Here is a 17,470-nt window from a genome sequence, read left to right as displayed (position 1 = left end):
AGTTTGACCCAGCAGTATCAGGGAAAGTTGCAGTTAAATATCTGGTAACTGAGGAAAGCCACCGTTGAATGTTTGGGAGAGGAATGTTGTCCCATTCTTGTCTGATAGAGGATTCTAGCTGCTCAGCAGTCCTGACTCTTCTTTGTCATATTGTTGGTTTCACGATGCTCCAAATGTTCTCAGCTGGTGGACTGCAGACCAGTTCAGCACTGGACTCTTCTACTATGAAGCTGTGCTGTTGGAATAGATGCTGTATGCAGTTTAGCATTGTCTTGCTGAAATATGAAGGCCTTCCCTTAAAAAGACATTTGGATGGGAGCATATGTTGTTCTAAAACTTGTAAATACCTTTCAGCATTGATGGTGCCTTTCCAGATGTGCAAGGTGCCAATTCTAAGGGCATTAAACCCTCCTCATCCTGTCAGAAATGCAAATTTTTTAACTGAGTGCCGATAACATGCGCTCCCTTTCCTCTTTAGTCTGGGGAATACGGTGTCCATGTTTAAAAAAAAAAAAAAATCAATGCTGATTCATCTGACCACATAACAGTTTCCCTCTTTGTGTCATGGTTATGGGTCCTTTCGACCCAGCATTTTGAGTTTCTTATGTCATATTGACCATAAAATGTCATTTATGGTTTATTATTTAAGGTTCATATAGGTAATCCCGAGTTTATTATATATTAGCTTTTGTGCATTTTGGCTCCTCTCGTGTCTTTGCCCTCTGTGGCCCCTGCTGTGTGTATGTGTTTGTGTGTTAGTCCTTGTGCCTTATTTCCCTCTTCTGTGCATGTTTTCCTCCTTGTGTTCCATTCTATGTTACCCTTCATGTCTCCTCTTTCCTGTTTCCTGTTCCCTTGCTCCCTCTTGTCTGCCTTTCCTCCACTCCTCTGTCAAACTCACGTGTCAGTCTTGTGTTCCTCCGTTTCCTGTTTTACTGTGACGGTCTCGTGGTTCTGTGTTTGGTGTGTCTAGTTGTGCTTCCCCTGTGGTGTCATGTTAATTTGTGTCAGCTGTGTTCCCCATGTGTTCTCACTTCCCTTGTTATCCTCCTGTGTATTTATGTCAGCGTCGCCCTCGGTTCTGTGTCGTGATCTCCCTTATGGTTGTGTGTTTCTCCACGTGCTTCCCTGTGTGTTATATTCATATAAATAAAGCTGTGTTTTTTTTTAGTTTACTTTCACCTATGTGAGTCTGTGTTAGGGTCCTTTCCTGCCTGCTGCACAGCCAAATTATGACACTTTGTCTTAGTCCATTTTAAATGAGCTTCGGCCCAGAGAAGACAGCAGCATTTCTGTTAACTTATAAATATTTCCTTGTATGGTAGAGATGAATGGATGAAAAGAGGAAGTCCACAGACAAGTTTCATGGAGGACATGCAGAGGGTTGGTGTGACAGAAGATGTAAGGGATAGGGTGAGATGGAGGCAGATGATCTGCTGTGGTAAAAAAAACAAAAAATTTAATGTGGTTAAAGATAAGGGATACATGTTAGATAGTGACTCTAACAACTTGCTATGAAAATACAGGTTATGGGTTCCTACGGGAAGGGTATAGCAAACTGGATACAGTACATGAAAGTAGACTACTAACCTTTTTTACAGTATTCTTCCGTATTACTTTATGAAGAATAGAAATGTAAATTTTTACACTAAAATCATTCATTTTGATGTGGGAAAGTTGTTTTTCTGTGCTTAGACTTTGTGTATATGTGTTAAACACATAAACAGTGCTAATGTTTAGGTAGCAGCTTAGCTAGCTGAATACAGGATACAAGGTTGATGTATAATAATAAAAACCATAAAGTTTTTCCAAAAAGAAACTTTTGTAGTCTACATTGGTACAATGATTGCCGATTATATTCTGATTACAGCAGGCATGCTGTAAAACAACAGGTAAATCCTCCCAAATCTGGCTATTAGGATTTTAAGCTAATGTAATGTTTTACAGTGTATCTACTAAACCTACAATTTTATTTTGTCTGAGTAACACTGAACACAAACACATTGTTTTCAGAGAAAACTCCTTCAAAGGGAATCTTTTAATTTGAGGGGTAAAGTTACATCTTGGTTTGGAGTTAAAAAAGTAAATATTGGTAAATGATTTACCACTTAGGTTAGTTTTATAGATTTTATAATCCAACTTGATGTTATTTTGTGTGGGGGGTTTTTTTTGTTTGTTTTTTTTACAATGCAAAAATATAATAGAGCTTTTTTTTTCAGTTTAAAGTGTGCAGGAGATGAAAAGCCGACCCTCACGGATGAACCCAAATCTCCTCCTCTAGATCCTTCTGGTAAAAGCCGCCAACAAACTTCTCGCCGCACTCGTTAGAAGGCCTGCAGAGCAGACGGTCTCTGATCTCTGACATTGAAATCAGAGATCAGATTAGTGCCAAGACTTTGATTTATATGTTGTCACACGGAATTGAAGTCGCTGTCGCTTTGGGACTAAAACTCGCACAGATGATTACGATTGGCTGAAATTATATAGAGATGCTTGCCTCACATTTTCTCACCTCCTTACTATCTCAGTGTGAGTGTTATGTGGAGCAGAGTTATATGTGATCAAGTGTTGACATGAACATATATAAACTGCACAAATGACCCCTCATATGCTGCAGCACTGAGCTTTAATGGCATCGCTATAAGCATATATCTTCATTAGCTCCTTTTAGAGCTACATTAGCTCTGGATCTATTGACCAAATGTGTCTTTAGTCATGCAAAAGTAGAAATTTCCTGTTGATAAGGTGTCTCACTAACCTCCTCTCCTCCCAACACCACAGTCTCTGCAGCCACTCAGTGTAAGACCACAGCAAAGGCCGACATCGTGCTGCTAGTCGACGGCTCCTGGAGCATTGGACGCCAGAACTTTAAAACCGTCCGTAACTTCATCGCTCGCATGGTCAGCGTGTTTGACATTGGCCCTGACAGAGTCCAGATCGGTAAAGCTTTCACTGTTGTTACTATAACAACAAGATTCACATGGAGGGATGTTTTCCTCCAGACAGCTGTCTCTCAGTATTTGCCTAACCGTAACCTCTTGTAACCTCAAGAAATTAATTTTTATTTTTTGAATTTACTAGAGTAGCTTTGCATGAGTCACAATTAAATCTACCCTAATCTAACCCTAAGCTCTGTCTGAAATAAGCTATTTTACACCAAATCAGAGTTGCTGTATCCTTAGTGTTGTATTTTCTGCAGGTCTGGCTCAGTACAGTGGTGACCCAAAGACTGAATGGCACCTGAACGCCCACCACACCAAAGAATCCCTGCTGAATGCTGTTGCCAACCTGCCATATAAAGGAGGAAACACGATGACAGGTGATTTTTTTTTACTACTTTGGCCTAGCTATCACTGATATGGGTGCCAGTTAGGACTGGACGATATATCGAGTTTTTAAATATATCGATATATTTTTATACGAGATATGAGATGTGATAATATCGTTTATATCGATATAGTCTATGTTACGTTATAATTATACTTGTGGAGCCGCAAGTTTGCCTCTCTTTCGTCCACTTTTGTCTCTACGCTGTGTTACTCTGCCTCGCCTCTCTACTTCACTGAACACAACTCCCTCTCCCCCATCACTTCACCTGCAGACAATGACAAGATGGACACGGCAGCTATCAAAGAGGAGCTGGTCGGTAAAAAGAAAACATTTGGAGATTACTATTTTAGTGCTGCAGCATTACTGTCATTAAAATGACGTTAACGCCATAACTGTATTAACGCGGAAAATCTCCATTAACGAGTTACCGCGGATCGCCCCGTGTGTGGGGCTGCACGACGTCAACGCGTTAGCGTTAGCGGTTAGCTCCTTAACGTGTTGACGCCGTGCAGCTAGCACTACTAGTATTTTCACCATTTACAACAGCGCCATAAAGTGCAAAATGAAGAGTGTGTGAAACTGCGTGCTGTATCCCAGCCTCCTGACCCGAAACAAACCACCTTACAAAACTCGTATACCGTATTTTTCGGACTATAACCTTACACTAAAATCCTTTCATTTTCTCAAAAATCGACAGTGTGCCTTATGTATGAGTTCTGGTCGTGCTTACTGACCGCGAACTGATTTTATGTGGTACACGGCGCTCAGCAATCTGTCAAAAATGCTTTAGTACGACTTTGGTAAGCTACGAAGCCGCACCGCTTGATGGATTGTTGGAGCATTACGGCTACCGTAGTCAGGAGCCTCGCAGAGTAATACATACTCTGCTTCAACGTAATATTACCGTATTGTGTGCGTATAAGGACCATAAATGGCACCTGTAAGAGACATGGTTACAAAGCGGATTTCAAACTCAAGGCTGTCAGTCACGCAGTAGAACTTGGAAACAGAGCAGCTGTGAAATCTGTCTGTCTTTTTAGTTTACATTTTGACTGCACAATTGTGAGCTTTTTGTTATGCACAACAACAACAACATTGTTTTATTTTATTTATGGAGAATTATTATTTAACAAATGCTGATAATTTATTTCTCCATAAGAATTAAACAACCCTCCTATTGTTTAATTCCCAAACTAAGAGATTGCTCTCGACAGGGCGTCAGCGATGACATTTTCCGTCCCTTTCTTATGTTTGATTTGCAGGTTAAAATCTTGTAAAAGAAGGGACCAACTCATAAGTCTCTGATTTGAGTTTTGCATCTGGGAGAGAAACACCAATGGGTTATGGTCAGTGAATACTTGAACGGGGATAGAGCTGGATCCAATATACACCTCGAAATGCTGCAGGGCTAACAACAAGGCAAGGGTTTACTTTTCAATAGTGCTGTAGTTCATCTGATGTTTGTTGAACTTTTTGGAAAAATAACAAATTGGGCGATCCACGCCGTGATGGTCTTCCTGCATAAGGACAGCTCCTGCGCCAGAAGCACTAGCGTCAACCTCAAGCTTGAAAGGGCACGTGAAATTAGGTGCTGTAAGAACAGGGGAACTGCACAGCAATGCTTTCGCAGACTCGAAAGCAGTCTGACAAACAGGCGTCCACACAAAAGGCTTCACCGGGCTGATCAAATCAGTGAGAGGAACGACAACAGTGGCGAAGTTCTTACAGAAACCTCTGTAATAACCACACATTCCTAGAAATCGGCGCAGCGCCCTTCTCGTTTGTGGGACTGGAAACTCGACAATCGCCTGTATTTTCGCAGTCACCGGCTGTACCTGTCCCTGACCCACCTGTTTTCCCAGGTATGTGATGGTGGCTCTGCCAAATTCACATTTGGCCAGGTTTAGAATAAGCGAGGCTTTCTGAAAACGGCTGAAAACGAGAGAGAGGGTTTGTAAGTGGTCAGACCAGGTGGATGAGTAAATGACAACATCATCCAAGTAGGCATCACAGTTATTCACGCCCACCAGTACTTTGGCCATAAGGCGCTGGAATGTAGCGGGAGCATTACGCAACCCAAACGGCATAACCGTGTACTGGAGAAAATGATCTGGCGTGACAAAAGCAGATATTTCAGATGCTCTGGGGGTTAAAGGTACTTGCCAGTAACCTTTTAACAGATCAAGTTTGGTTACAAAAGATGCCGATCCCACTCTATCAATACAATCCTCCATTCTAGGAAGAGGAAATGAGTCAGGTTTGGTAACAGCTAAACAGTGTTCTAAGAGATAGTCAACTTCCTTCTGCATTATCGCTCTTTTCACTGGGTTCACTCGATAGGCATGCTGCTTAATCGGTTTATGTCCTTCCACGTTGATGTCGTGGTACAGGACTGCAGTTTGACGAGGATGATCGGAAAAAAGTGATAAGTTATTCTCTATCAGATCAGTGATGTCAGCTCGAGCGGGCTCAGATAGGTGGGCTAAATATGTGTCTAAATCATTTAAGATCTCCGAATTTTTCAACCGGCCACTACCCAGTGCTTCACTTTTCTCAAGCAGTCCGTCATCAGAGGGTTCATAAGGAGAAACAACACTAGCGGCACACACTGGAGATGGCTCACTAAAAGGGCTCCTTGAGTGATACGATTTCAACATGTTAATATGACAAACCCTAGACTGTCTCCGGCGGTCTGGGGTCTGGATCACATAATTGTTGTCGCTGAGTTTCTGTTCCACCACATATGGGCCAGCGAACTGGGCTAGCAAACTGGACCCTACCACAGGCAGCAACACCAACACTTTCTCGCCTGGCTGGAAACTTCTGCAAACAGCCTTTTTATCATAACGAGCTTTCATCTTAGCCTGCGTATGTGTCAGATTTTTCCGAGCTAACTGACATGCAAGGTGGAGTTTTTCCCGAAGTCCGCTAACATAATCAAGGACATTATGCTGAGTTTCAGAAGTTTCTGACAACCACTTCTCCTTCAGAAGCCGGAGGGGACCGCGGACCACATGTCCAAACACCAGATCCGTAGGACTGAATCCCAAGGATTCCTGAGTGGCCTCCCTGACGGCAAACAACAATAACGGCAGACCCTCATCCCATTCTCTACCAGACTCCGCGCAGAACTTGCGCAGCATAGCTTTGAGGGTTTGATGGAATCTCTCCAGAGCACCCTGACTTTCCGGGTGGTATGGACTGGATTTTACATGTTTTATCTGCAACTCCTCCACAACCTGCGCAAACACTTTTGAAGTAAAATTTGTTCCTTGGTCTGTTTGAATAACCTTTGGGAGCCCGAAAGTAGAGAAAAACTTAATTAGTGCTTTTATTACCGGTTTTGCTTTCAGCGTGCGTAGTGGAGTTGCCTCCGGGAACCTTGTTGCTGAACACATTATTGTAAGTATGTATTGGTGTCCGGATTTAGTTTTTGGCAGGGGGCCCACACAATCCAATATTACTTTTTCAAACGGCTCACCTATTACTGGAATAGGATGTAGCGGAGCAGATGGGATTGGTCTGTTAGGTTTCCCCGCCATCTGACATGTGGTACAGGAATGGCAATATGCCACCACATCGGCTTTCAGCCCCGGCCAAAAGAAGTTGTGCAACACCCGATGATAAGTTTTGTTCACCCCGAGATGTCCAGCCATGCTGGCATCATGCGCTAAGCTAAGCACCTGCCCTCGATGTGGCTTCGGCACCACCACCTGCATAGCACCACGCAAACCACTCTGGACAGGGGACCACCTCCTCATAAGAACTCCATCTTGTACAAAAAAAGAAGTGGGGGATTTACCTTCTGCATTCGCGGCTGCGGATACAAAACAGGGAGTCAGTGACAAGTCATTCTGCTGAGCGGTTATCAATGCATCCCTATTTAACTTTTCACCCAGCCCTGGCATCAGTTTTGTCACATCACTGCCGCTTTCTATCCTGCTGCTCTCACAGCTGGGAGACTTTCTTTCATCTAGCGTCACCATAAATGTGTCAGCGACATCCATAACATCGTCAAATTTGCGCGATTGCACACGAGTAATAGCACAAACAGGAAACACACTTGACATAGGGGTGGCAGCATCAGTAACAGAAGCAACAGGCGTTTCCACCACTTCAGGCGGTGGAAAAACTGTCCCACCAGCCAAGTCATTTCCCAGAATAAATGAAACCCCTTTAATAGGCAACTGGGAACTCACGGCAACTTTAACATGCCCCGTTATTACGGGCGAATCCAAATGCACCTTGTGTAGCGGCACCCGAAGAACGCTCATCTTAATTCCCCAGACTAAAACATCTGAATCACAAGTAGTTTTATCTGACAATGGCAGTACACTGTCCAACATAAATGACTGATGCGCACCTGTGTCCCGAAGAATAGTAACAGGCACCTTATCCCTCTCTTCTCCCGTCACAGAAACAAAGCCTTTGGTGATAAATGGTTTAAAACGTGGCTCTATTTCGGCATCCGCATTGTGCAAATCACGGATGGAACGCATTTCAGGCGAAGGCACAACTTTAATAAGACCTACGCCGGCTGGATTTTTAGAGCCTTTGCGCTGCTCCTTCCTCCAGAGCGCGGGACAGACAGCGATCAGATGTCCGGGTTCGCGACAATAAAAACAGTAGCGATTACCACCATCCTCCTGTCTTTCCTTCCGTCCTACCTTTGGTGACTTTATTTTCCTCTCCTGTCCCACCCTGATATTTTGTGCAACAGCGGCTGAAAATATAGTTTTGTGAGTGAGAGTAAACTCATCAGCCATCACTGCCGCTTTAGCAAGTGACGTCACCTTTTGCTCATTTAGATAAATGACTACTTGGTCCGGCAAACATTTTTTAAATTCCTCTAACAAAATAAGCTCTTTCAGCCCCTCAAGATCCTTCACTTTACTGGCCTGCAACCATCGTTCAAACAAGCGACTCTTTTCACGGGCAAACTCCACAAACGTCTGATTGGCAGTTTTTTCACACTTCCTAAATTTCTGACGGTAGGCTTCTGGGACAAGCTCATATGCCTGCAACACAGTCTTCTTCATGATGTCATAATCAAGGCTATCTTCAATTGATAAACTGGTACACACCTCCTGGGCTTTGCCGACCAGTTTGCATTGCAATAACAGTGGCTAAAACTCCTTCACCCAACTTAACGTGGCCGCTATACGCTCAAAAGCGTTAAAATAGGAGTCCACTTCGGCCTCATGAAACGGGGGGACCAGTTTAACGTGCTTAGTGATGTCAAAACCAGTTGAGACAGCGGTGGATGTACTAGGATGACTAGAGGCAGATGTGGAGACAGAGGTGGAGGGCTTTCACTCCAGCTCCAAAGCTCTGACACGGAGGTGCATTGCTTGCACCTCAAGCTCTTTAGCACGGTTTTCCACCTCCCTTATACGGAGGGTCAAACGGAGATCCTCCGTAGACCGCCCCGCCAGGGGTTCCCCGGCTGTATCAGACTCAGCTGCTTCAGACTCCACCTCAGCCGCATCAGACTCCACCTCGGCTGCATCAGACTCCACCTCAGCCGGGAGCACGTTAACAGGCCCTTTGGCATCCGCCTCCGGCTCAGTCACCGGAGCCACCTTCACACCCCGCGCCGCCAGGCTGCTCTACAGCTGCCTTCGGGGCAGAAAGGACGCCTCGCTCCACCAGCCCTGCACACAAAGCGTCCTTAACCTCCGCTTTACGGGCACTATAGGACACCTGAACATCATAAAAACTAGCAATAATGAGCAAATCAGCCTTCCTGCACTTCGCTATTTTATCCCATGAAGGCGAAGTAACAAAATCATTGACAGGGGATTTCTTTAAATCACCCTGCCGTTCTTCAGCTGAGACATCTGAGTTAGAAAACACAAACACTGCAGATTCTTTCACTCGCGCGGGCAGTCATGGACACACGACCTGCGTCTCATCACTGTCTGCGTGCTTTATTTATACAAGTCTGTGTGTGTGTGTGTGTGTGTGTGTGTGTGTGTGTGTGTGTGTGTGTGTGTGTGTGTACAAAGAGCACAGAGTTATTCTAAGAACTCAGAGCTGAGGTTCCCCTTTTCTAAATCTGTATGTTCTAAAACAAAAAGAGGAAGCTGTAAGTTGTTTATCACAGAAGAGTTCATGTCAAAAGTTATTAGGTGAAAAGTCACGTAGACATGTGGATTGCTTAGTGATCAATAAAAGAATACATTTCATGTAGCTGATCACATATACACAATTTTCCTTTGACAATCATCCAAGGAAAACTCCATAATCCCACACACCTACTACCCCCACACCAAGAAAACTGCCAAACAGACCAAAACACACAAAAACAACCACAGAACAAGGCAGAGGACGAGCCCCCAATTCATGTTACGACCCGTCTAGGGCCAGGCAATAACATGAGTGAGGCACTCGCTTCTCCCCCAAGACCCAAGCAGCCACAGGAAACAAATCCTTTCATTATAATGTGATTTATTTACAAAGTGGAAAAAAGAGGAACAACAAAACGGGAGTGTCAACACTTCAGGGTGAGCCAAGGCCAAAATAATAAACAAAAACAAATCTACCCAAATCCCGCACCCCTGACCTTACCAAAACAAAGTCAAAAATAAAGACAGAGTCTGACCTCCTTAACTAATTCAAAACAGGAGAAAACGGGTGATCAAAAGAAACGGCAGCTCACCCCTACCCACTCCACTTCCACAACTTTCATGCCACACTGTAGCCAGGGGCTGCCACAGCAACACTGCTGGGTCATGAAGAGAAGCGCGAGGACCTCTGCCGCCACGGCACTCCAGCCTCCTTTTAAAGGGCGGGTCGTCCAGCTGGAACCAGTCACGTCGGGGCGGTGTATCCACGCACCAATCAGAGCAGGGCCCTGGCACAGCTGAATTAACATAAAAAGATACATCACCTGCACAAAACAAACACATGAGCAAGCAAGTTCGTAACAAGAGGAAGAAACTTCAGACAGGTATGAGAAAGACAATGGACAAACTACCGGAGAGAGTAGACACAAAGTTAATGAGATGCAGCAGGGCAGAAAATTCATGGAGCATGAAAGAGGTGCGAGACACACTAAGCATACATGGTAATAAATCAACAAGTCTTTTATGTTATTACTCAGTTGTATCAGTTGAAGGTGAAGGGGCTCAGTGACGATATAAGCAGGATGATTTGGAAGAGGTGAACCAAGGAGAGACACAGAAGTAGTACAAGTTAAGTTAAGCGACAATACACTGGGAGCAGAAGCTGAGATGAAGCTGAGCATTGAACAGCTGGAAGGAAAAGCTGATATACTGCAAGATGATGATCTTCCATGGGAATCCATACCTACAACTCAAATACACCCACATAGTTTAATAAAGGTCCCTCCATGAATTGCGACCTTATTGTGATGGAAGGGTTTGTGTATCCCAGGGACCACAGGGGCTGTGTTATCAGGGGGCTTGTGCCTCCTGGTAGGGTCTCCCATGGCAAATTGGTCCTGGGTGAGGGACCAGACAAAGAGCGATTCAAAAGACCCCTATGAGTATAAGATGGAGGGAACAGTTCACCCTGTCTGTGATAGGATTACCGGAGCTCCACCCTGAAACCAGGTCCGTGGAGGGTACCTGAGGGTGAGTGTCTGGTGGCCGGGCCTTAGTCCATGGGGCCCGGCCAGGCACAGCATGAAAAAGGGACATATGCCCATCAACCTGTAGGCCCACCACCTGCAGGAGGTGCTGTAGGGGTTGTGTGCATTGTGTGTCCAGTGGTGGTCAGGAGCAGAGGTTCTAGCGGACTGATTCGTGACTACTGAAACTAGCGAATGGGCAATGGAATGTCTCCTCTCTGGTGGGGAAGGAGCCTGAGTTAGTGCATGAGGTTGAGAGGTACCGGCTAGATATAGTCAGACTCACCTCAACGAACGGCTTGGTCTCTGGAAACAATCTCCTGGAGAGGGGCTGGACTCTGTCTCAGTCTGGAGTTGCCCTTGGTGAGAGATGGTGGGCTGGGGTTTGTATCCTAGTATACCCTAGGCTTGCTGCTTGTACGGTGGTGTTTCTCCTGGTGGACGAGAGGGTTTGTTCCCTGCATCTTCCGGTTGGGGAACGGGTCTTGACTGACGTCTGCTCTCATGCACCGAATGATGGTTCAGTGTACCCAGCCTTCTTGTAGTCCCTGCGCGGGGTGTTTGAGGGTGCTCACCCTGGCGATTCTGTTGTCCTACTGGGAGACTTGAACACTCATGTGGGCAACAACAGTGAGACCTGGAGGTGCGTGATTGGGAGAAATTGCCTCCCGGATCTGAACTCGATCGGTGTTTTGTTACTGGACTTCTGTGCAAACCACAGTTTGTCCATAATGAACACCATGTTCGGACTTAAGGGTGTCCATAAGTGCACGTAGCACCGGGACACCCTAGATGACCAATTTTGTAATTTTATAACCAGAACTGCAGCCATATGTTCTGGACAATTGGGTGAAGAAAGGGGCTGAGCTGTCAACTGATCACCACCAGGTGGCAGAGGAGGATGCTGGACAGACCTGGCGCACCTAAAAGTATAGTGAGGGTGTGCTGGGAACGCTAGGCAAAGGCTCCAGTGTGTGAAATCTTCAACTCACACTTCCGGCAGGGCTTCAAAAGCATTCCGAGGGAGACTGGGGACACTGAGTCCGAATGGACCACGTTCAGCACCTCCATTGCCGAAGCCATTGCACTGAGCTGCGGCCGCAAGGTGGTTGGTGCCTGTCTTGGTGGTAACCCCCTAATCAAATGGTGTACACCAGAGGTGAAGGGAGCCACCAGAATAAAGAAGGAGTCCTATTGGGCTTGGTTGGCCTGTGGGACTTCGGAGGTAGCTGAAATGAATGACAGGCCAAGTGAAATGTGGCTTGGGCAGTGGCTGAAGCAAAAACTTCGACTGAGAACATTGTCGGCTGGTGGAAGGAATACTTTGAAGACCTACTTAATCCTACAGGTACATCTTCCGTGATGGAAGCAGAGTCTGGGAATGAGGGAGACGACTCGTCAATCTCCCTCTAAGCTGTGCACGTGTGAAATTGCGCACTGCTGACACGGTCCCCACACACAGAAAATCTGTGCTGCACACACAAAAAAAATCCAACCTGAATTGAAATTAAAATAAATACAAATTTTATTTATTTCAGTTTTGCAGATTTTCTGTGTGCAGAGACCGTGTACGATTGCACATATGCACAGCTTAGAGGGAACAGTGGAGGTCACTAAGGCAATTAAACAACTCCTTGATGGCAGGGATCCTGGGATGGATGAGGTTCGTCCTTTGTAAGAACTTTTTGCTTGTCACTGTACAGTTTCTTGCACAGGAAAATTAGGTAGCAAGACTACAAAGGTGGAAAAGTAAAGAAAACAATATACAAAGAAGAAAGGCAATATATATATATTAGTGCTGTCAATAGAAAAAAATTTTAAAAAAAATTAACTAAATAATTTCACAATTTTCTGTAATTAATGGCGATTAATCGCAATTACCTCATCGATAGCCTGGTTACAATTACATTTTTTCAACTTTATATTTAACTTGAAACTGACATTTATGCAATATAATGAAGTAAATGCAGAATAAACGCAAAGAATGTATGCTTAAATTCAAAGAGAACAGAATTTGAATAGTTTTCTTCCATCTTTTAACACAGGTTCTCTCCTGTAAAATACAACTTTTTAAAAAACCTATATGCTAATACACGAATATATAATATATGTTAGTGCTCTCAAACAATTAAAATTATGAATCAGAATCATCACAGGGTTACTGAGGATTAATTTTGATTAATCATGAATAATATAATTCATTTTTATTCTATATTAATCACATTTCTTTTTGCATGAGCAAACAGACTGGAGAAAATATTAATAGGTCTGCAATCTACTTTGCAGTTGTGTCAGTCAATATTTTAGAGGTAGACTTACTGAGTCCCTGATGCTCCGTGAGTGGTTTGTCACAAGCTGGGTGACGCGTTAGCCAAAGTCCTAGCTGCATCCCCGACTAACGTATGCTTTGCGTCAATGTGATATTTTAAGCTGGAAGCGCTTCAGTGAAAGAAAATGCCTTCTTCCACAATGTGCATAATACTTTATGTCGGTCAAGTGTTCCGTTTTATTTTTTTTCATACTCAAATTTCCCATCGAGAGGGCCAATGTGCGTTTATCATCTTCCATACTGAGTTCAGCTGTCACTACCAGATCAACTGCCCATTTGCACATATGTGAAGGTGACTCTGCTTGGACAAACTGCCCGAAATGCATTGACAGAAACATTTCAGGGATTTTGAGTCATTCTTCACTCCAGATGCGTTAATTGCGTCAGAAATTTTGATTGTGTTGACTGTGATGGCGGATTAATTTGCGTTAACGCGTTAATTTTTACAGCACTAATATATATAAATAAGTAAACTATATACACAGTGTCTGAGTCACAGAAACATTGTGTTGGTGCGTACAAAGGCAGTAATATAATATAATATATAAGTAAGGATTGAAGGGCTATGGTCATTTAGGATGGGGATGGTAATTGCACATCTGCCAGACCAAACGTATTGCAGAGACCAAAATATTGCACATATTGCACAGGGGCCAAAATATTGCACAGAAAAAGGGAAGACCAAAGTACTGCATATGGAATGGCAGCAACATAGTCAATAGCAGCGACAGAGTGATTGTGTGGGAGAAGTTTGTTCACACTCTTAATTTGCATCAAGAGTTCGGATAGCCGATGGGAAGACGCTCTTTTTTAGTCAATTGTTTTTGCACCTGATGGATCTGAACCTTTTTCCAGAAGGCAGGATGTTGATGAGGTGGTGGTTAGGATGGAGGTGGTCTTTTATAATCACCCTGGCTTTGGAGAGACATCTCAAGCTGGCAATGGAGTCCAGGGGGGAGAGTGGACAGCCGATCACGTTCTCTGCAGTTCTGATGACCTTCTGGAGTCTCTTCTTTTTGGCTGTTGTGCAACCAGCATACCACACGGAGATGGCGTGCACCAGCACACTCTTGATTGTGGCTCGATAGGAGGACACTAGTAGGTCAGTCTGCAGTCTGTTCCATCTCAGAACCCTCAAGAAATGGAGGCGCTGCTGGGCTTTCTTCACTAGGGCTGATGTGTTTGTGGTCCAAGATAGGTCCTCGGATATGTGGGTACCGAGGAACTTAAAGGAGGGCAGCCTTTCCACATAGTCACCCTTTATGGATGAGGGAGGGGGATCAGTTTTTGTCTTAGGAAGTCCATGACCACTTACTTGGTTTTCCTTGTGTTTAGGGTAAGGTTATTGTAGTCGCACCATTTTGTCAGATGCTGGACCTCATCTCTGTAGGAGGTGTCGTCATCGTTGGTGTTCCTGAAGGCTCTGAATGTTGTAGCACTGTCTTGGTTTACATGCCTCTACAATGTTGCGTGGCAGATCAGGGCAGTAGTTCCCATCTTTAAGAAGGGGGACCAGAGGATGTGTTCCAACTATAGGGGGATCACACTCCTCAGCCTCCCTAGGAATGTCTATGCCAGTGTGCTGGAAAGGAGAGTCCATCCGTTAGTCGAACCTCGGATACAGGAGGAACAATGCAGTTTTCGTCCTGGTCATGGAACACTGGATCAGCTATTTACCTCCTCGAGGATACTTGAGGGTGCATGGGAGTTTGCCCAACCAGTCCACATGTGTTTTGTGGACTTGGAGAAGGTATTCAACCATGTCACTTGGAGTGTCATGTGGGAGGTGCTTTGGGAGTATGGGGTGTCTGGCTCATTGCTACGGGCCATTCAGTCCTTATACAACCATTGCAAGAGCTTGGTCTGCATAGCCGGCAATAAGTCTGACTCATTTTCGGTGAGTGATGGACTCCGCCAGGGGTGCCCTTTGTGACCGAACATGTTCATAATTTTTATGGAGAGGATTTTAGATGTAGCCAAGTGGCAGAAGGCTTTCACTTGGTGATGGCCTTTAGCTTGCACTGGAATGGTTCGCAGCTGAGTGTGAAGCGGTGGGAATCAGCATCTCCAAATCTGAGGCCATGGTCTTCACCCGGAACAGGGTAGAGTGCCCACTCCGGGTCAGGGACGAGTTCCTGAAGAAAGTGGAGTATTTTAAGTATCTCTGGGTCTTGTTCACGAGTGATGGGAGAATGGAGCAGGAGAACAACAGACAGACTGGTGCTGCAGCTGCAGTGATGCGGATGCTGCTCCGATCCATCGTGGTGAAGAGAGAAATTGAGTGTAAAAGCGAAGCTCTTGATTTACCGGTCGATCTACTTCTCTACCCTCACCTATGGTCACGAGTTTGGGTAATGACCAAAAGATCAAGATCGTGGATGCAAGCAGCGGAAATTAGCTTTCTCTGAAGGGTGGCTGGCTTCTCCTTTGGAGATAGGATGAGGAGTTTGGCCCTCAGAGAGTGGCTCACAGTAGACTTACTACTGCTCCACATCGAAAGGAGCCAGTTGAGGTAGTTGGGTTCTGACAATAATCCCTCCTGGGTGAGGTGTTCTGGGCATGTCCCACCGGGAGGCGACCCCCAGGGCAGAACCAGGACATGCTGGAGAGATAATTTCTCTTGGCTGGCCTGGGAATGCCGTGGTGTTCCCCCGGGCAAGCTGGAGATTGTGGCCGGGGAGAGAGAGGTCTGGGCTTCTCCGGTTAGGCTGCTTTCCTGTGCACCCCCGCCACAGATAAATGGAAGAAGATGGATGGATGGATGGATGGATGGAGATTAACCCTTTAAAGCCGGTCGGAGCGGGCACGCTCCGTTTTGCGTAACTATTTTGAAATCCCGGTAGCACTGCAACCACGTAAGCTAGCGCGATAATTTTTTTTGCATATGAAACCGGAGGAGTTGTACTTACATCTTATGCCATCAGCTTGCCCTAGGTCACAGTTTCCTTCCACATATAGCTTTGCAAAAATTGCATAAAAAGCACTTGTGTTGCACCCTCAGAGAGACATGACTCCATTCTCCTTTTTCTTGCAACTTTATTCTCCTCAGTTCAGTTTGGAGTTTACAGGCAGCATAGCGCATCATCAGCAAAACATCGCTTCCTCACGTCTCAGACAAAAGTTTGTTATTTTTCCCTTTGCGCTTACTGATGACATCACTCATCTGAACTCTAACCTCCTGGAGCTAGTAAACTACAAAAATTAACTAGAAATGTGTCCAAAAACAAAACACAATTAAATAGGAATAGTCTTTAAAGATTCTCCCAACGATTCAGAAAAATTTAAGTTTTATAACTACTTTTAGAGCGCAACACTTGCAGCAACAAAAACATAATATTCCAGAAACACGCTTTATCGATCTGATCAGCTGTTCGTAACACTTCCTACGTCGATCAGCACGAACTATCGCATGTCTGCCATGACCTGCCCGAAACCGGAAGTGACGTCATTTTGCGGAAATGTAGTTTTTTTTACCATCAGGGCCTTATGAGCCTATACTGGTGTTTTTAAAAGTTATGTTTGACTTTCTGACTTTCTGTGTCATTTCTGGGATGCTTAGGACTTAAATTGCACTGCTGGAAATAGTTTATTTTGATGCAAATGCTGTTTTTTTTGCAAATTTACATTATAATATTTATTTTCGTTTTTCCTGTAGTATATCAAAATTGGTGTATTTCAAAAATAAAAATATGAAGACACCTAAAATAAATTTCTGTGGTGGGAAACTATTTTGTGCAACTTTTTTGTATTTACAGTTTTGAGGGATAAGCCTCTTAAATTTCTCTAACTAGAAATATATGTTTAAAAAACAAAAACGATTTTCAATTTTTTGGTAGTTTATTGCACTTTTTTGCAATTTATGTAATTCCTATGCACTTAATGCATACCTATTATTAAAATTTGGGATACAATGGTTGTATTGATGTATATCAACTTGAAATGCTCCCCAAAATGGTACTACAGCATGTAAAAATATAATATAAGCTCTGGCGGACTTGGTTCTATGGTAGGTCTTAAAGGGTTAATAAAGGGTTTAACTTTAAAGAGATCATAATGCACAGGTAAAAAGGCTGCAGCCTGACAGCTCATCAGTTTGCTACCTGTTGAAGTTCAGCATCTCCCTGCAAAGCTGGGGTCAGCATTCACACAGCTAAACAACAGAAAAGCAGCATGTAGTGCTTTTTGATCTGCACACATAACTGAAACTTCTTCCTGAC

General features: G+C 44.4%; 1 protein-coding gene across 2 annotated transcripts in view; it reads left to right on the top strand.

Moving 5' to 3' along the window:
• LOC116329584 (collagen alpha-1(XII) chain-like) overlaps positions 1-17,470 on the top strand; it is a 45,555-nt gene that overhangs the window by 24,364 nt on the left and 3,721 nt on the right. For both annotated transcript variants that reach the window (XM_039599456.1, XM_039599457.1), the window contains exons 9-11: positions 2,220-2,290; positions 2,782-2,940; positions 3,200-3,319. In XM_039599456.1, the coding sequence (XP_039455390.1) occupies positions 2,220-2,290; positions 2,782-2,940; positions 3,200-3,319 (350 nt within the window). The remainder of the gene's footprint in view (positions 1-2,219; positions 2,291-2,781; positions 2,941-3,199; positions 3,320-17,470) is intronic.

The sequence above is a fragment of the Oreochromis aureus genome, linkage group 15 (assembly GCF_013358895.1).
Source record: "Oreochromis aureus strain Israel breed Guangdong linkage group 15, ZZ_aureus, whole genome shotgun sequence".
Taxonomy (NCBI): Eukaryota; Metazoa; Chordata; class Actinopteri; order Cichliformes; family Cichlidae; genus Oreochromis; species Oreochromis aureus.
This window is presented reverse-complemented; position numbering and strand designations above follow the sequence as displayed.